General features: G+C 39.8%; 1 protein-coding gene across 3 annotated transcripts in view; it reads right to left on the bottom strand.

Moving 5' to 3' along the window:
* Positions 1 to 72: 72 nt before the first annotated feature.
* Positions 73 to 20903, bottom strand: part of Rnf180 (ring finger protein 180) — a 153084-nt gene continuing 132253 nt past the window's right edge. For all 3 annotated transcript variants that reach the window (XM_060385689.1, XM_021654028.2, XM_021654029.2), the window contains exon 8: positions 73 to 1067. In XM_060385689.1, coding sequence (XP_060241672.1) covers positions 868 to 1067 — 200 coding nt within the window. In that variant the 3' untranslated portion in view covers positions 73 to 867. The remainder of the gene's footprint in view (positions 1068 to 20903) is intronic.

Here is a 20903-nt window from a genome sequence, read left to right on the forward strand (position 1 = left end):
TAATAAAACGCGAGTGTTTCTTTATATAAATCCAACTCCTTATTCCACACATTAAGTCAAATAACAACAATAAAAAATGTAAAAGCCACTCTTTATTGCACATTGACAATATATTTGACAACCTTCTAGTTAAATGAATCACCAGATTAATTACAGTTGGGACATGCATTGTCATTTAGGTTACTAAAAGTCAGATTTGTCATTTCTCAAGTGATTCATTTTGAAATTGGAAAGTGTTAATATGGCTCTCTAACATAGCTATTGGGTGTTAGTCTGGCTGCATGTAGTATCTTGTTCTTATAATAGTTAAAAATGTTGCACCAAAGCTATGAAGTCTTTACAAAAAGGATAGTCAGATTTTTGGTAATAGGAGACAGAAGTAGAGATATTCAGAAGTCAAAATGCAATATACCCTGCTTAATTAGTTCCCAGAGAATACCATTTATCTTTAATGCACATCATTTGCCCAAGAATACATAGTGCTTGACTAAACATCTGAGTAATATTGACACTATTCATCCAGATTATTCATTTCATATTTTTACTATTTTAAAATGGATGTAAAACCTGTCTTTACAATCATAGAAAGTATAAAAATGACACTGTAAAATTAGAGACCCCAGTTCTAAGGTAAAATCTATGGAATTAATAGTGCACTATTGCAAATGGCTGTTGGATCAGCTCTCAGATCAAGTTTAGGTTGTTACATGAAAGAAATTAATAAATAAATCCATTATCCTCAGATTTTCTATAAACACTAACAATTTTTATAATGCAACATTATAAAAACTTCAAAGCATACTTTCAAAATGTTTAAGCCATTGTTTACATTTATGATTGTTCAATCATGGCGGAGAATGATGATTCCTAAAACGGAAAGAAAAAATAGCAAAGAAAGCAGAAAACAATGAATCCAATGACCCAGTTCACTGAATAAATATAGATGATCACCATATCCATGTCAAACCACCACCCACGACTGTCATCCTCGAAGTGCAGATAGTCCATCCTGTGTGCACCGTGTGGGAACTGCCTCCGAGTCACTGGGGCTGCACGCCTGTGAAATCCTGGAGGCATAGGGAGAAATGCACAGTTCATTAAACTCAGACACGTGATTGTAAAGAGGCGTTAGTATCACAATGCTTGGACAAAGCGTCTCATGGCTTCACTGAGTGGTGTGCTGCGTGTCTGATTACGTTTTCAATGATGAACTGTGAGGAGTCCCAGTACAGAGAGCAGGGCAGCACAGGAACTCAGTGACTCGGACCATGTTATCCATTACTTTGGGTTGGAAAGAGCTTATTGGCATCTTCTGACATAACTTGTAAAGATTATTTTCACACACAGATTTTTCTAAATTTAAACCCCAGTAACCACAACCACTGCTGGAACTACTGTTTGTGAACTTGGAACAACAGCTGGCCTTTATAACTTTCACCTTGACAGTTTTATTCGGTGCAGTTATTCCAGCAAAGTTCTACGAGAATTTGTTTCATGTTTTAGCACTGAATAAGTTGGACAGACATAATGGTACTCCTACAAAGAAAATTAACTTTAATTTTCATATTCTTCAATGTATGGGAATACTTAGGGGATTGGCTGGCAGAGGAGGCTAATACCTTGTTGCATTTCTGAGAAATACCGCATTTCAGGAAATCCTGGGTATTCTAGCTAAGTATTTGTATCTGGGTATAACTTGACCGAGAGAAATGTGCTTTCGTTGGTTGGCCAGTGTGATGGCTAACTTTGTGTTGTTTTTTTTTTTAATTTTAATTTTAATTTTTTTGCTTCACAATTTATTCATTATATATCCCGACTGAAGCTCCCTTCCTCACCTCCTCCCCCTCCTTCCTCCCTCCCTCTCCCCCACCTCCTTCCACTGGTCCACTGAAAGGGGCCAACCTTGATGGTCAACTTGACACACCTGGGAGAGGGAACCTCCACTGAGAAACTGCCTGGAACCATTAGTCTGTGGCCATCAGTGTGAGGCATGTTCTTAATTGATAATTGATATGGGAAGGTCCACCACTCTGTGGGTGGTATCACTTCTGAGCATGAGGATCTGAGCTTTCTAAGAAAGGTGGCTGAGCAGGCCGGAGGGAGTAAATCAATAAACAGCATTATCAGCGAGCTCTGCTTCACCTCCAGCCTTCAGGTTCTCAATTTGGGTTCCTGCTTTGGCTTCCCTCAGTGATGGACTATAACCTGTAAGCAAAATAAGCCTTTTCCTTCCTCAGGTTGCTTCTGGTTCCAGTGCTTACTATGGCAACAGAGAAGCAAACTCAAACAGCCAATATATAACATCTAGGGCTCATACAAAACAAAGAATATTTCAAAAGATCTATAACCTCTCTATTAACTTTATTTTTGCTTAGCTACTGTGTACTTTAATAATAATGATAATATTATTTTTTGATTAGTGTAAGAGAGGGTAGTAAAATATACTATTTGTTTAAATAGAAAAAAATTCTGGCACTTGCTAGTCACTGGTGGTAAAGGTCAGATGAGGCTCCAGCTCAAAGCAAATTCTGCTTCATCATCTTTAGCAACTGAGTGATGTGAAGTGGCCTGCTCCAGATTTGGCTGCTAATTCAGAAAGCAAGCATGAATTCACCTGGCTCTTGGCATGGCTATTTAAGGCCCAACCTCTTTCAACAGGAACAGTTCTAGCTTGCTGTTTGTGTTAAGTTATATATTATACTTATTCGTGTTATGTAGGCTGAAACACAAAGGACTAGTTAAAGGGAAAATAGTTGTATGCTGTAGAGTAAAATGCAGAACATCTCACGTAGGTACGCTTTAGACAATTTGTTATTGTCTTTATCTGACCTCCTATCCTTTCATTTGATATTTTAAGTATTAGCTTTTGTTGATTACAAGGAGATTAATTAGGTTTTTGTTTTGATTTTTGCATTGTTAGTATTCAGTCAGTCGGGCTTGTATATAGGATTCCGCTTAAGTCCATTTGTGCTATGTGTTTAGCTGATATAATCTGCCTAACTGGGCATCTGTCACTTTCAGCATACTGCAGCATGTGGAAAAGGATCAAAGAAATGAAGTCCCCTTCTGGGTTGTCAAACTTCTAGTTTTTCCTTACCTAACATCACATACCATGTACAAACACTGGTGAAGGCCATTAAATATTACTAAAATATTTTTTTCCTCTACCAGCACTGATAGCTGCTGGGAGAGTGGAATGGAAGTTTTGTTTGTTTTTAAAAACTCAGTTATGTTATGTAAATGTGTTTTTGTTTTAATCCCAAGTGTGGGATTTTAGTTTGGGCTTTAGTTTGTCCATAGCTGATAACTGCCTCCTGTGGGGTGTGGTCTTTGCCAGCTGGTTATGACCTGCCGCGTGCAGCTCGGAGAGGGGCAGGGTCTAGGGCTCTGAGGGATATAATTACAAGGGTCCAGAAAGAGGAGTGGTAGTTTGGAGAGACCAGAGATGGACAGACAGAAGCATTTCAACACACTGGCTTGGAGGCGACTGCTTGCTGTGTTTGCTGTTGACGGAGACTGGTATAGCCCCAAAGAACCCATGGACCCTAAACAGCTGGGAGAATTAAAGAGGTCTTTGCTCCCTCTCCCCACTAACCTCCTCTCTCTTACCTAGGGTTAAAGGTTTGATGGAAGGAGGTTAAAGCCTTAAATATCCCATATAAAATAGAGTTTAGAAAACATGTGCCTGCTCTTTGATCACCTCCCCCTGAGGGGGGAGCAGCCTTACCAGGCCACAGAAGAAGACAATGCAGCCAGTCCTGATGAAATCTGATAGACTAGGATCAGAGAGAAGGGGAGGAGGATCTCCCTTATCAGTGGACTGGGAGAGGGACACGGGTGGAGAAGAGGGAGGGTGGGATTGGGAGGGGAGGAGAGAGGGAGGTACAAGGGGGATACAAAGTGAATAAACTGTAATTAATAAAAATAATTAAAACTAAAAAGTAAAAAAAAAAGTAGAACAATGCAAAGAAAAAAATGTGCACAAAAGGAGAGAGACAGTCAATCTTCTTTAAGTATGGTGATCCTTAGGAGGCCAACCAGGCTCCATGAGGAGGCCCCATCCCCAAAATTATCTGGGCAAACAAATTGGATTTGATGGACTTAAAACAACAACAACCACAAAAACAAACCAAGGAGTTGAGTGAATAGGGATGTGTGAGTGTATCTATGAGGAGTTGGGTGACTTATCAAAATATACTGTATAAGGTTCTCAAAGAAAATATTTCCTAAATTTACTTCTCTTTTATTTTGATAAGCACAAATATGTTATCTTTCTTCATTCAGAAGAACTGGACTGCTGTGCACTCAGCCTATGAGCCTCCTCTGTGTGAAATCATCAGATAAGAGAATGTCAATCTCGGCAGCTTTCCTGTTTCCAGATCTGAAGTCATTCCTGTAGGAGAACGAGGTGGGGGAAGTTTCCTCACACTTAAATGTTACCCAAATGCACCAAGAGCAACAATCTCAAAGTAGTTTATATTAACTTTCACAAGCTTCTCCGGCCATGCAAGCTGGAGATGAGGTAGCACTGCTATTAGAAACTATTGCTTAGTATTAAAAAGGTTTCTTTTTCTGGTCCAAAAGGATGCTGTGCCTAGGCCTGAGATTATTCAGATTCCAAGGAAATGAGCCAAAAATAAAGTGCCTGGGTTAAACAACTGATAGTATCAATATGTATTCCATTAGTGATATTAATGGCAGAAAACAAGTGAGAGTTGACACAGAACAAGAAGTGACGCATGAAGAGCAGGGTCTATGGGCTGGTCGCCCGGGCAGCCTCGGCTTACTCTTGTGTGGTAATAATGTCTTTCACCCTATCCGAGTCACTATATACCTATATACCTCCGTGTACCTATGTCCCGTATTGTTGAAAGACAGCAAAAGGGGGCGGGGAGGGAGGTACAATGACAACAGAGTGGATGAAGCACATTTTTATGCGTGAGGTAAATAATGATCACTGGCTGGCTAATTTCATTTATTTTGAACGGTTTTTAAGCAAGAAGAGAGAGAATAGGAATTTCCAGCAAGCATTGGCATTTCTAGATGGCAGGATCTAAATCAAAGCTGCCCTAAAAAAGCACTTCACAGATACTGTTATTCTGTAGGAATAAGTAAACTATGACACTGCATTACACAACACCAGAACACAAACCTCAGTGTTTAATTCAGATTCCACTAGAAAATGATGGCTTTGCAAACACAAATTCCGTGTCTAGTGATGATGAGATGAATTAACGCATATAAAGCATAGGACTGGCCCATAGAGAACATTCAGAAAAACTTAGATTCTTATAATTCTATTAGAAGAGGAACCTGCATTGCACTTCATATATCAGTTTTTCTGAATTAATCTGTAAGATTATCACAAATCTTAGCTGAAATGGATTTTATTTTTCGTCAGACTCATTGATTTTTCTAAGTCAGTTGCTGACCTTAAAAAAGATTGTCAGAACATCACATGGTAAAACTAATTTATTACATATTATGGACAGTATATATATGGACAGAACTATGATTTGGCAAAGATCTAAAGATATTTCGACATGGTGTCTGCCATAAAGAATTTCAGTCTAGAGCACTGTCAATTTCTTAAAAATAATTGTCCTCGTAGAAGATAAGCTTAATTTATTTTAAATTAATTTAATCAGTAAATTAACTTAAATTTAACTTAACCTTAGTTTCTCCCTAGCAAGATGAATTAAATAGTAAAGCCAAGAATTTCATCTGATAAGATTTGGCTTCTGAGCGCCACTAATCACTGTTATAGCGCCAAACCTTTTTCATTCCCCAGGAGCCATGCCCTGCCCCCATATAAATGACATCATCTGGGAGTCAGTGTATCCAAAAGCATGATGATGACAACACATGCTTTCATCTCTACAACCCTGTCATTTTAGAAATAGATCCAGACTGGTGTCAACGTAGTCAGACGATTCTGACCTTGGAGTTCACTTTTATAAACACCATAAACTACTCTGTGCAACCACGGATAAGAATTACTTGGTCCTAATACATGGGACCAGGATCCAGTCTGTGTAGTATATTTCAACCAAGCTGTAGTAACGTGTAAATACAATGGAGACACGTACTTCACGTACACCAGAGGGCTTAAGTTGTCTATTCCAGCAGGGGAGGGGGAGAAAGCACATTAGAGTCAAAAATGTACTCTTCAGGTAACCTTAAATGTTGTATTTTTATACCAGATTTCTACATACTCTTATCAAATCAAAATAATTTCTGTGTCTAACAGGATGTCCTCACAGTTTCCCCCCTTAGTCTGCTAATAAGCTAAACTCTAGTTTTTTCATTTTTTTCTAACGTGAAATAATTTTATTTAAAGTTAGTATATTTTTGAAGTGGGTCTCACTATGCCATTTTCACACATGGCTATGCCTAGGTTCCCGTCCTTCTACCCATAGCCCTCTCTGTTTTCACGTTACACTCTGTTACCTTCTTTTTCACTTATCTCAGTTAAAGCATCTTTTTACAGCATTTTTTTCATGTAAATGTGTTGAGTTCATGTCTGCATGTGTGTGGGCACACACGTGCCTTCCATACTGTGGAAGTCTGACATCATTGAGTGGATTGACTACGTCAGGGCCTCTCAGTGAGCAGAGCAGAACAGTTAGGGTGAGCAGCTAGCCCCCGAGCACTTGGCATCCTGTCCTCCCCCTACACCAAGAACTGTAGATGTAGTTGGGTGTTGGGATCAGAACTCCAATTCTTACACTTATTAGCAAGCGCCTTCTCCACTAAGCCATCTCCTCTGCTTTAAGATTTTTTTTTTCCTCTCCTCATCCCTTTTCTTGTTCCATTACTCATATCTCCCATATATAAAAAATTAAACAGGAAAATCATGTGAAAGAAAACATGGCATTTTGTCTTTCTGTGCCTAGAATTATTACTTACCATAATAATTTCTAGTTCTTAATTTAAATGCCATACGAATATACTGATGTTTGTTTACAGGCTCACATTGTCACTATTTCATATGGCGTTTCTTCATGTTAAAGAGGAAATTGGCCTGCAGATGCTGCCTTACTCGGTTTTTGCCTGGTTAGTGCACACATCTTTATAGCCTTCATAAAATGTGTGCTGTCAGGTGAGATTTCTCCATCCATCTTTGTGTGTCAACATATTTTGAAAGTAGAGAGATATTGTCTTCATTCCGGGCTATCTTGTCAATGGTATTTGTAAACAGTTAGAGAAGATAGAGTGTTCCCACTGGAGCAGAGAGCAGGCTTGCACAGTTTTGGAACACAGTACACTTAGTGCTTGGTATAAAAGCTTGTTCATAAGCTCTGTGTTGTCTCATGTATGTCATCCCATGACATGAACAGACACCATCTCCTCCTATAGAGATACTCTATGGGCAAAAGGCTCAGATACCCATCACCAAGGCTGCCACTCTGGCTAACTTGTCACTGACACAGAAGTCTGTGTACTTCACATATATCCATGTAACTGGCTAAATAACTTGTTAACTTGTAAATGGGTTAAATACCCAAAGCTTAACAGTTCTGGACACTGGAAAACTTGTAATCTCTCTCTCTCTCTCTCTTTCTCTCTCTCTCTCTCTCTTTTTAGCTTCAGGAACAGTTTGCATAAAATTATAATCTTTTCTTTTTTCAATGCAGTTTATTCAGGAACCTTGAACAATTATCTGACCCTGGGGAAAGCCAGCCCACAGCTAATTATAATCTTTAAAGTTCAGTAAATCTATCCCATAAAACAGTACTTGAGTCTGTAGTCTGCCCAGGTGCACGGATAATTCTCTCTGTCTCTCTGACTCTCTGACTTTCTCTCTCAAATGTTTTGTTTTTTGAGAATTTCATACATTTTGATCATATTTTAAAAAAACATTTATGCTATGCCTTAAAGATGGAGCTGGTTTCCGCCTTCCACCTTCCCGATGGTGAGTGCTCTCTGTCACGAACAACTCCACATTTGGCTAAGGCCGAGGATCTGGCTTGCTTCCATGTATGTGGATCTATCTGCATTGCCCCCGTGGCACGCCTGGGTTGGCTACCCAGAGGCTATTTAAGCTATGGGCTGGCTTTCCCCAGGGTCAGATGATTGTTCAATGTTCCTGAATAAACTGCATTAAAAAAAAAAACATTTATTCTTTTATTAATTAGTTTATTCACTTTGTATCCCAGCTATAGCCCCCCCTCATTCCCTCCCAATCCTACCCCCCTTCTTCTCTTATGCCCCCCTCCCCCCAGTTCAATGATAGGGGAAGTTCTCCTCTCCTTCCATCTGACCCTAGTCTATCAGGTCTCATCAGGACTGGCTGCACTGTCCTCCTTTGTGGCCTGGTAAAGCTGCTCCACCCTCAGGGGGAGGTGATCAAAGAGCCAGCCACTGAGCTCATGTCAGAGACAAACCCTGTTCCCATTACTAGGGAACCCTCTTGGACACTGAGCTGCCATGGGCTACATCTGTGCAGGGGTTCTAGGTTATCTCCATGCATGGTCCTTGTTTGGAGTATCAGTCTCAGAAAAGACTCCTGTGCCCAGATCATATTCTTTTCCTCCCTCCAACTCTTCTCAGGTTCTTCACTTCATCACTTGCTCAGCTAATGCTATTTCTGTCCCTCAAAATGACAGCATGTTGTCTGACTGTGTTGGCCAACCACTCCCGAGAGGCAGACCTGCCCTGGAGTGTTCTTGCCATACCCAGTGTCACTACATTGAAGAAAGCTGATGTTTCAGGTTCCAGAAGCTGTCAGCTGCAAATAGCTTCTTTTTTGGGGGTGTGACTTCTTTCCTATTGTGCTAAGATTTTGAAAAAATTCAACACCAGCTGATTAAACATCATATTTTCTAGTCTTGAGTCATATTTGTAATAATTAATATTCTCCTATATGTACAATCCAAATGAACTGAACTGAAATTCTCATGGCTCTGCTACACTTAGGATTCTTCGCGAATATTCTAGTCTCGTTCTGAATGCAGGGTTTATTTTTACTTCCCTGCCATTGGAAACCAGGCATGACGATGACACTTGACTTTTAAATGACTGCAACGAACAAATGTGTGCTTCTCGGTGGATCTTTTTTTATCAGTTTAAGAGGCTGTAGGGGTCTCTTCCACCACAGCAGACAGTAACCTGCCAGGCAGAGGCTGCTCTGCTGTGCTAATGATCTGGCTGGTGTGGAACACAGCAGCCTGCAGTCCAGAGAATGGTATTTTGTTGTTAATATGAATTCTGACAAATAATAATGAACTAACTTATCAATCTATCTAAGAGACAGGTGAATAAAATGGAAATTGAATCTGGCTGGATTTATTTCATGAGAAAATCACTCTCTTAATGAAGTTAATTAGATGAAATCAAGGAGCAAGAAAGACCCATTTAAAAAAAATTCAAGTTGCTATTAGGTTTAGAAGCAGTATGGAAACTATTAAAATTCCAGAAGACAAAGTGACTGTTTCTTCTAAAATTCTAGTTTGTAGAAAGAATTTTACCTTTGAATGATGACTTTCATATCTTACATAACAAGGCTATGACCTTTTCCCCTACAAAATATGGCTCAATTTCATCTTTTTTTCATCAAGGATTGTAAAAAAAAACTCCACTATTGAATTTCCTTTCGAGACATTTTCACAGTCTCCGCAGCATGTGCTGTGTTCTCAGTGACTGTATAGTATTTGCTGTGTGGATGGGTGGGTGCCTCCCCATTAGCACAAACCTCAGAGAACAGGGCAAGTAGTTACCATACTGCTGGAGCATGTCCCAACTCAAGTCTTTCAAATGTAGCTTCAGCAGAGATTGAATCTTATGATCAATGAAGTGAAGACATTTTGTAGTTCTCATGAAACACATTCTCTACAAGGCCCTGGAAGTGGGGAGACACGTCCTCCTTTTCACGTGTGATGGGCCAGGTGAGGGGTAACCCACAGTGTTTCCCTGCTCTGCATTCCTCACATTATGTAAGAATTTCTGTGTGTGTGGAAGGTTGACTGATATAAGTAGGTTCTGGTGGAGGTGGAGCGAGATATTTATAGTCACAAATAGGTATAGATTTGCTTGGTTAATACACTTGAAAATATACTTGAAAATGGATTTTAAATGTCATCTTCATCTTCAATGTCTTTAGGCCCCAGAGTCAAATATATTAACCCTGCAAAAGCTGGCCCCTTATGTTGAAGAGTTTAAGAGTTTAAAGGCGCACAGCTAACATTTTTTTTTGTTACTATAAATTACCAGGTTGAACTAGGCATTAAAATGGTTTGGACCTATAACAGAAGTACTATACTAAAAATCAACAGGGGGAGGGGCTTGCCGGTAACCATTTTTTAACAGAACAGTCCAGTCACTGACACCCATTAGATGCACACGGCTGTGCAACCATTGCCACTGGGATTGCACCCGCCACCAGAACCCTCAAACAGACAGAAACACCGCCAACGAGAGCAGTTCTCTTCTCCCTTTCCCAGACTCTGCTCATCTGTTCTGTTTCTACCAATTCCCTGGTTTCAGACATATCAATGGGATCATATGGTATTTGTGGCTTAATTATCTTGGTGTGTCCATATTGCAGTGTATACTACCATGGGTTTTCTTTTTTAAAAAAATAATTTATATATTTATTACAATTTATTCACTTTGTATCCCTGCTACAGCCCTCTCTCTCGTCTCTTCCCAGTTCCACCCACCTCCTACTCCCTCTTCTCCCTCTATGCCCTTTCCCTAGTCCCCTGATAGGGGAGGACCTCTTCCCCTTCTATCTGATTTTCTTTTTATCTGTTCTTTGTACACACTACATTTTGTTTATCCATTAAACCTGCAGGTGGACACTTACAGTTCCTACCATTTGGCGATTGAGGGTAATGGAATTTGTTTTACTTAATATTATTAAATATACTTCTTATGTAGGCTACTTATTCTTTTCATTTTTATATTTTTGAAGTACTGGATTTTGAACTTAGGGCCTTCACACACCAGGTAGCTAGATACTCAGCCATTCTGCTATATTCTCAACTCAAAGGTTTTAATATAATCATTTTATATTAAAATTTGAGGACCTTTCCCCAGATAGCAAAATATAATGCTTTTCTGCCCTAAGAAACAGAAATTGATCTCTTACTTTAATATTGAATACACAATGAGGTAGATCTTACCAGTTTTCCAATAATTACCACCTAATTATATGTTACATTTTTAAGTTTATTGGTGAAATTGTGACAGGAAGCTTATCCCAAGGTCTCACATTTCACCTAATTTATACCGCATTATGAATTAGCTTATCAGGGAATAGGCCAGAGGGTCCCCTGTACGTTGGAACAGAATATTCTGGGTTATTAGTCCCATGTACGTTGGAACAGAATATTCTGGGTTATTATAACTTTTGGTAAGTTATTCAGCCACCAGCAAGTCTCCATTTTATACATTAAAAATAGAGAAAGGTCTTGGGCTTGAGTCTGGCTAGCTTATCATGCGTTACTTATGGACTGTAGTTTCAGATGGGACAGAGTTACAAGAAAGATACCAGTTCTGTGATACAGCATGCAAAAGTATTTCATACACTGCTTTGGGGAAGATAATTATTTTTCAAATCGAATTTATATCCATTCATATATATATATATGTGACATATACATGCATACACACATATGTCTTATTTAAAAGTCCCTGTGACATTTAAGGGATGAACAACTGTAGTTTATGTTCTAACCTATTTGTGGTCTCAGCTGTACCCAGAGGTGTTGGTACAGACATCTGGGAATATCTGGGGGCCATTTCTGTTTGGCTGGATGTGCCAGCATTCAGCAGTGGAGACCTTAGCAAGACTGGTAAACAGCGATGAATAAGCAGGCTTCTGGAACCACTGGAGTGTCAAGTTTTCTGACAGTCTTTTTCCAACCAGATGAATAAGTAAGCAGGAAATGGCTGATGGAAGGGTAAATTATAACTAAAGCTTATTGGGCAAATCCATCTTGGAGATCATGGCTTATATAAGACATCATCAAAGCAGTGAAATCCATTTCAAATCAAAATAATTTCTGAGATTCTACATCTATAAATATAAAATATTAGGATGGTGAATAAATCGTTCTAATCATTACCACGTAACATTTACTTAGCTTTATAATCTACATAGTATAGTTGGTTAGAAATAAAAAAAGGAATCAACTGTTTTGATGTATGTATGTAGTAATTTTCTGATACCAGCTAAGTATTTTGAATTCTATACAAATAGGAAATATTCAGAAGTCAGACTCTGCCAATTCAATGACAACTCAATTTATAACGCAACATTTTCACCTGTTTGAGGGATTACTTTTCTTTTCAGAATTTGAAAAGAAAATTTTCTAATTTGGTAAGATCTACCTCATTCTGTATTCAATGTTACTCAAAGTTTCTATCACTTCACTATGTCCTCTTTCCAAAGGCTCACAGACAACATCAGTGCTCACTTGACAGCCATATTATCAACTGAGGCTTGAAACCCTCACAGGTTTTTGTGTATAATTATCTTTTAAAGTGAATTTACTTACCTACTGTCTTTTGATGTGTGTGGATTCATAGGACATACCACATAAAGAATATGGATTAAAATAACTAAAAAAAGGATAATAGCTATTTCAGAATGGGTTAAAAAGTTTCAAGTTATTTCAAATCTTCTTGGAATATTTTGAGAAATACAGTCTTATTTAAATCAGAGAAATTAATAAAAAATCTGTTTTAATGGAAAACATAGCTGTTTTCTTTGGTTAGGATATATGATTGAGGATGAAATGGTACATGAAGTAAATATTGTAACATAAAACCTGTAATTTATCTGAAACACTGCATTCTTCTTGGTCTACCTCTAACAATAGAAATGCAGAACATGTACTTTAACCAGTAACAGTACTGTAGATTTATATTACCAAAATAGTCATTTTTCACCAAATAGTGATAACTGTTACTTTTTAATGAAATCATTATTACAGTACAACCTTAGAAAATATAAAGCAAAATATATAATAAATTCTTTGCTAATACAAGCCATTTCATTTCCAGCACACCAGCTACGATTTTCTGCACCCATATTTTATTTTTGAGTGAATAAGGTTGTAGGTTATAGCAAGGTTGTTAACACAAGCTTGCTATAGGCTAAGGTAAAAGAGCTCGATTTTAAAGTGTTTAGCTGTTTGCAAGTTTCACTAAGAAATTACTCTATGAACATTAAAGTGTTTTCATACTATCCTGTAAAATTCATTGAGCTCATTTTATAAGAGTTGCTGAAGATTGTGAGCATGGCTCTCCTGTAGTATTCTTCTGTTTTAGGCCATAAGTTAACTTCATTTGCAGTGTGGAATCAAAGGATGCAGCTATAGCATCCCATGGTAAATCAGGTCAACAGCTCCATTAGCTGCACAGTGGTCTGAAATGTGCAATCATCTTTAGGTGTGTGCACTACTCACAGCTCCAAAGAAAGAAGCTGAGGCTTCCTTTTAGTTGAGACACTTATTACTCTTCATTTGGACACATTTCCCCCGCTTCTGTGACACATTAGTGGATTTCTTTACTAAGGATTCTTAGCATGTAATGCTTTGTACTGAAGATAGGATTTCAGAGACTTCCTCCCTATCACCTGTCTCACATACAGATATTTCTTTCTACTCCATTTTGCTATGTTCCGGACATGATGTGGTGAATGAAATCATGAACTTAGAGACTTGGCTGCTGGGCCTACTACACTCTGTCAAGATGGTGGGCTGAAGATCAAGGGGAACTTCTGGGTATGAATGGATGCTGGAGGAAGAGTCACTGCTTTCACTGAAAAAACTACTGGTGAGTCTCCTATGCTCAGTGAATGGCTCCATCCTATGCTCATGTGGATGTCCCTACTATAAGTAAGTGGGACACTGAACAAAGTGAGAGAGAGATTTGTAGGGAAACAGAAGGGTTAAAAAGGGCGAGAAAGGAGAGGGATAGGGAATGACTAAGGATGTATCACATACATGTATGAAACTTTCAAAGACTATGTTTAATAAAAGAAAAGATTTCAAAGCTTAAAAGTACATAAAATATGATTTACACACACAAAAAAATAAAATTAATGACTTAGACACAAGACTGCTGATTATAATAATAAATTTATGGTCCTCAAATGGCATAAAATTTTCTCTTAATGTGGTGTTTGCAGCCTATGTATTAAATTGTAATTTGAGAAATTATTTTTTTTATCTTTTTAAAATTTTTATTAGTCACATTTTATTAACTCTGTATCCCAGCTGTATCCCACTCCCTCATTCCCTCCCAACCCCATCCTCCCTCCCTCACTCCTCCCTGCCCCTTTCTAAGTCCACTGATTGAGGAGGACCTCCTCCCCTTTCATCTGACCCTGTTTTATCAGGTATCTTCAGGACTGGCTGCAAAGTCCTACTCTGTGGCCTAGCAGGACTGCTCCTTCTTTGGGGGGTGGGGAGGTCAAAGAGCCTGCCATTGAGTTCCTGTCAGAAATAGTCCCTGCTCCCCTTACTAGGGAAAAGCCAATTGGTTACTGAGCTACCATGGGCTACATCAGAGCAGAGGTTCTAGGTTATATCCATACATGGTCCTTGGTGTATTTTTTTAAATTTAAATTTTATTTTTATTAATTACAGTTTATTCACTTTGTATCCCAGCTGTAGCCCCCTCCTCACTCACTCCCAATCCCACCCTCCCTCCTTCTCCTCCTCCTATGCCCCTCACCCAGTCCAATGATAGGGGAGGTCCTCCCATTCCATCTGACCCTAGTCTATCAGGTCTCATCAGGACTGGCTTCATTGTCTTCCTCTGTGGACAGGTGGAGGTGATCAAAGAGCCTGCCACTGAGTTCATGTCAGAGACAGTCCTTGTTCCTATTACTGGGGAACTCTCTTGGACGCTGAACTGCCATGGGCTACATCTGTGCAGAGGTTCTAGGTTATCTCCATGCATGGTCCTTGTTTGGAGTATCAGTCTCACAAAAGACCCCTGTGCGCAGATTTTTTGGTTCTGTTGCTCTCCTTGTGGAGCTCCTGTCTCCTCTAGGCCTTTCTATCTCCACGTTCTTTCATAAGATTCCCTGCACTCTGCCCAAAGTTTGGCTAAGAGTCTCAGGATATGTTTTGATACCCTGCTGGGTAGAGTCTTTCAGAGGCCCTCTGTGGTAGGCTCCTGTCCTGTTCCCTGTTTTCTCCCTCTTACAATGTCTATCCTGTTTGCCTTTCTGAATGAAGATTGAGCATCTTACCCAGGGTCCTCTGTCTTGCTTAATTTCTTTAGGTGTACAGATTTTAGTATGATTATCCTATTTTATATGTCTAATATCCTCTTAAAAGTGAGTATATACCATGTGTGTCTTTCTGCTTCTGGTATACCTCACTCAGGATGATCTTTTCTAGATCCCACCATTTGCCTGCAAATTTCATGATTTCCTTGTTTTTAAATTGCTGAATAGTATTCCATTGTGTAAATGTACCACAATTTCTGTATCCATTCCTCAACTGAGGACCTATTTACAAATTTCTCAAATCTGTACTGCAGTTTTAATTAAATTCCTATTTTCTAACCAAAGCAAGTGGAAAACTGCCATACACTATGAAGGACCACCACAGTATGCTTCTATGACAGTAGAGAGTTAGCAACATTTTTCTTTGACCTCTTCAGAACATTACATTCCCTCGACGCATTTCATTCTTAATAATAATTGACATGTTACTATCTGAAAGTCAGAGATAAATAAAAAGGATCTTTCAAGGTCCTTTTCCATTCTGATTCCACAATTCTATTCTGACATATACTCCCAAGTTCTGCATGCTTTTATAGTAGTATATACCAACCCTGATGCACTGTCTAAACACTGGAATAATTTAGGGACTTTAAATAACGTGGACTTGGTGTCCTTGCTGGTAGTTTATTTCTTAGCTTGAGACAGTTAGAGTCATTTGAGAAGTAGAAACTTCAGCTAAGAAAATGCCTTCATAAGATGTCTGGTAAACAATCCTGTGGGGCACTTTCTTGCTTAATGAGTGATGTGAAAGTACATGCTCATTGTGGGATGGTGCTAGCCCCAGGCAAGTGTGCTGGATGGTGTAAGAGAGCAGGCCGAGCAAGCAGGGGAGCAGGCTGATAAGCAGCACCCTTCCATGGCCTCTGTATCAGTTCCTTGGTCCAAGTTCCAGCCTGGTTTGAGTCTCTGCCCTCAGGGAAGGACTGTTATCTGGAAGTACAAGCAAGATAAATCTTTCTTCCCTAAGTTGCTTTAGATCATCCTATTTTAGAACAGAAACCTAGGATAGGACTCATCCCCAGAGATTCGGAGTTAATTGGTCTGAGTTATGCCCAAGGCACTAGGATTCATTTAAAGTATGAAAGAACAGAAACATAATCAGTTATTTTTTTTCAACAAGGAAAACAATGAAACAAAGCTTTTGAGTTCCTTCATATGAAAAATAACTGAAAGTCAGTGTTTGGGGAAATATGTCAGTTGTTAAGCTGCCGAGGTCTGGAGTCTGATCTCCAAGTAGAAAGCTGGCTATAGAGTTATAATCCCCAGCATAGGGTAAGCAGAGGCAAGAGGATCCCCTGGGGCTTGCCTGCCAGTCAGTTTGGCCTAAAGGATGAGCGCCAGGTGCAGGTGCTAGTGAGAGAGACCCTGTTTCTAAAGCACAAGAAGGATGGCTCCTAGAAAAGGAGCCTTGAGGTTGGCCTCCACACACATGTGCAAACGTGCACACACACACGCCTGTTTTTATTTATTTATTTATTTATTCATTTTATTTTTTATCAGTTACATTTTATTAACTCTGTATCCCAGCCGTGTCCTGATCCCTCATTCCCTCCCAGTCTCTCCCTCCCTCCCTCATCTCCACCGTGCCCCTTTCCAAGTCCACTGATAGGGGGGACCTCCTCCCCATTCATCTGATCCTGTTTTATCAGGTATCTTCAGGACTGGCTGCAAAGCCCTCCTCTGTGGCCTAACAGGACTGCTCCTCCCTTCGGGGGTGGGAAGACCAAAGAGCCAGTCATTGAGTTCCTGTTAGAAATAGTCCCTGTTCCCCTCACTTTGGGAAACCAATTGGTTATTGAGCTACCACAGGCTACATCTGAGTGGAGGTTCTAGATTATATCCATACATGGTCCTTGGTTGAATGTCAGTCTCAGAAAAGACCCTGTGCCCAGATATATTTGGTCCTTGTGGAGCTCCTATCCTTTCCCCATCAGACTAACTCCCCTTCTTTCTTATGATTCCCTGTACTCTGCCAAAGGTTTGGTCATGAGTCTTTGCTTTGAAAACACTGCTAGTTAGAGTCTTTCAGATGCGCTCAGTAGACTCCTGTCATACGTTCAATGCACATCCCATCTGTCTTTCTAAACGAGGATTGATCATCTTACCCCATGTCCGCTCAATTGATTATCTTTTTTAGGTGTATAGATTTCATTTTGTTTATCATATCTTATAGGTCTATATAAGTGAGTATATCCCATGTTTGTCTTTCTCCTTCTGGGATATTTAACTCAGAATGATCTTTTCTAGATCCCACCATTTGCCTGCAAATTTCATGATTTCCTCCTTTGATTGCTGAGTAGTATTCCATTGTATAAAAATACCACAATTTCTGTACCCATTCCACCGTTGATGGACATCTGGGTTGTTTCCAGGTTCTGGCTATTACAAATAGAGCTGCTATAAACATGGTTGAGCAAGTGTCCTTTTTGTGTACTTGAACAAACTTTGGGTATATACCTAGCAGTGGTATAGCTGGGTCTGGAGGAAGCACTATTCCTATTTGTCTTAGAAAGCGCCAGATAGCTTTCCAGAGTGGTTGTACCAGTTTACATTCCCACCAGCAGTGGAGGAGGGTTCCCCTTTCTCCACAACCTCTCCAGCAACACATGCCTGTTTAAACACAAAATTTTTATTTTTCAAATAAAGGCAGTTGAGGATTCTGGAAATTTCCAAGATGAGATTCAAAGTTCTATTTCATATTAATAATCTTATTTTATGATGGCTGTTTTATTTTGGAAAGTTTAATTCCTGAGGTTCTGGCTTAAGAACATGAATGCTGATGGTTTTCTACCCCAGGAGTTTTGGGCTCTTTATCTGTGTCATTAAGCTAAATGCTCACTTTATTGACTGAAATGAGGCCAACATTTTACTTTTCCTAAGAAATGAATGATTGCAAACTTGCACTTTGACAGAGGACAGCAAATTGTTTATAACATATTTTCTTATTTTTTCCCCATTTGTCATAAGAAGTCTCAGGAGTGTTCCAGGTTGGATGTGACCTAGGCTTAAAAAAGCAATTCTAATTTTCAAGTCATTAATTAAATCATGAGATTTTTCACTGTTAAGAAATAACAGACCTCAGCTCTTCCATCTATCTATAACAAACCCATTTCAAATTCATTTTCTTTAGCAAGTAACTCTTATTATTTTACTTTCTTCGTGGATCAATGTTCAGGGTATCATGATGCTTTGTGATACAACAATGCACGGAGTCCAAGGAGCACACTCATGTCCAAGGCCTTCTGTCATGGGGAGGCTGTCCTCAGGACCAAGGAGCTAATAAGTATTGTGATAGAGAAGACTTAAGTGGACAGTGCCCACACATAGACTATAATGTCCTGCAGAGTTCCAGATGGCACCTTCACACAGATCACTGTCACAGTTGCCCCTGGAGATGGGTTGTGTAGCACACCTCACAGCAAAGCTCCTCCCACTGCCTTGCTGTTTGAAAATGAGGCAGGTAAACTCAGATAATCCTTTGTAAAGATGCATCTTTGGACCCAGAGAAGAGCATGTCTGATTGCATGCGGGTTGATGCCCCAGGTCCCGCCTCTGAGAAAAAGGTATCAGACGGGTCTGATGCTCTTTGGGTGGATGACACCTAAATGAACATCTGTACAAAGTCCCAATTTATTTCTAATATCAGAGATCAGACCTCTACTCTTTCCTGATGCGTCTAAAACAAAAAGGGGGAACTGTAGAGAGCTGCGGAATGCTATGCCTTAAAGATGGAGCTGGTTTCCGCCTTCCACCTTCCCGATGGTGAGTGCTCTCTGTTACGAACAACTCCACATTTGGCTAAGGCCGAGGATCTGGCTTGCTTCCATGTATGTGGACCTATCTGCATTGCCCCCGTGGCACGCCTGGGTTGGCTACCCAGAGGCTATTTAAGCTGTGGGCTGGCTTTCCCCGGGGTCCGAGGATTGTTCAATGTTCCTGAATAAACTGCATTGAAAAAAAAAAAAAAAGATGCATCTTGATATTCCTAGGCTCCTATATACACTGTACCTTCTAAGGTGCAACACATTTCCTATATTTAAGAAGTGCTTGCTAGCCTAGCGAGTCACAAGCATTGCTTTGAAGCAAACACAAGCCCTAGTATGCCTACAGATGCAAGGTTTGTGGAAAATGAAAAGCAAGAAGTTTCTTGCACCCTCTCTCTCTAGTCCACATTCAGACGAAGAGTACAACAAGGTCCACACACCAGCCTCCCAATCCTCTTTATCCAGCTTCATGGAGAAAGCTGACTCAGAAGGATGTGGGGTTCTATGGCTGAAATCCACGACAGGCAGAAAAGGAAGAAAATGAAGGCTTGGCTTTGGAAAGGCTTATTTAGTTTCACAGAGGGCACACAAGGGCATCCGAGGCAATGCACGCACCAGGAGGAAAACAAGGCAACATTACTGCAAGGCAGACTTTAAACAGAGGCCCAAGCCATAGTTCTGTTTTAATGATTGCTAAGCTTCGGCTTTTCAGATTGGCTATTCTTCTCCCGGGGGAAGCTCTCTCCCTCTCTTTCTAGTGTGTCTGTAGTATGTATATGGAGTATGTGGCTTGTATATGGTGTGTATGTGTGTATGCACGTATATTTTCATTATCTATCTATCTATCTATCTATCTATCTATCTATCTATCTATCTATCTATCTAATCTATCTAGTGTGTCTGTAGTATGTATGTGGGGTGTGTGGCTTGTATATGTGTGTGTATGTGTGTATGCACATATATTTTCATTCAGTCAATATTTTTGTACCATTCTGTACAGTTTTATAAATAGCATCCCAGTAGGTTCCTTTTGCTCACATTTGCTGTACCTGATCTTCATCCCCTTTCTCATTGTTTTCCAATGGAGTCATCAAGTTGCAATACCAGTCTCTCCATATTAGCTCTGTTTTTAATGCATTTTAAACTTCAAACAGCTTCCTTCAGATTTACAGAAATTACAAGACAGTACAGATATAATATCTAGTCCATACTTGGGTTTTCGTTAGTAATTTCTCATACTAGGGCACTACCAAACACGGTTCTTGAACCCCTCTAGCATGTTATTATTATAGTCTATAGCCTAGTGCTTGCTGGTGTAGATTTACCTGCTTTTATCTAAGGCGGTGCACTGTATTTAGTGTGTCTCCTTAGCTTTCCTGCCTGTGATAATTTCCCAAACTTCCCTTGTTCTGAGGAATTCTGGTCAGATAGTGTAAGGAAAGCCTTTCACCCAAGGCTTGCTTGATTGACTTAGCTTACAACTTTGGGAGAGGACTTATGAATAAAGGGCTCTACTTGGTTACTTTCACTTTTCTTTGTGTAGTTACTCCAGGCAGTAAATAAGCAAATGATTCACAGTGTACGGAGAGTGGGGACTTTTTACCACGGCCAGGCAATAGGAGACCCTTAGGGCAGTTTAGCTTCACCTACTGCCCTCGCTGTCCCTACACAGGTGTGTTTACGCTCAGTGGCTATTACCACTGCTGAATTTAGAGAGGGAATTTGCCCACACTTGAACAAGCTTCCTTCTTCCTCCCTCTTGCTGAAGTCCTTGCTTCCAGCCACGTGGTTATCACTGCTCTTAACTCCCCTGCTGGTGAGTGCAGGTCTACTGAATGCCTGAAAATGTGTTCACTTCATCTTGGACAGACAGAGGGTATTTTTTTTTT

This window comes from Meriones unguiculatus, chromosome 6 (assembly GCF_030254825.1).
Source record: "Meriones unguiculatus strain TT.TT164.6M chromosome 6, Bangor_MerUng_6.1, whole genome shotgun sequence".
Taxonomy (NCBI): Eukaryota; Metazoa; Chordata; class Mammalia; order Rodentia; family Muridae; genus Meriones; species Meriones unguiculatus.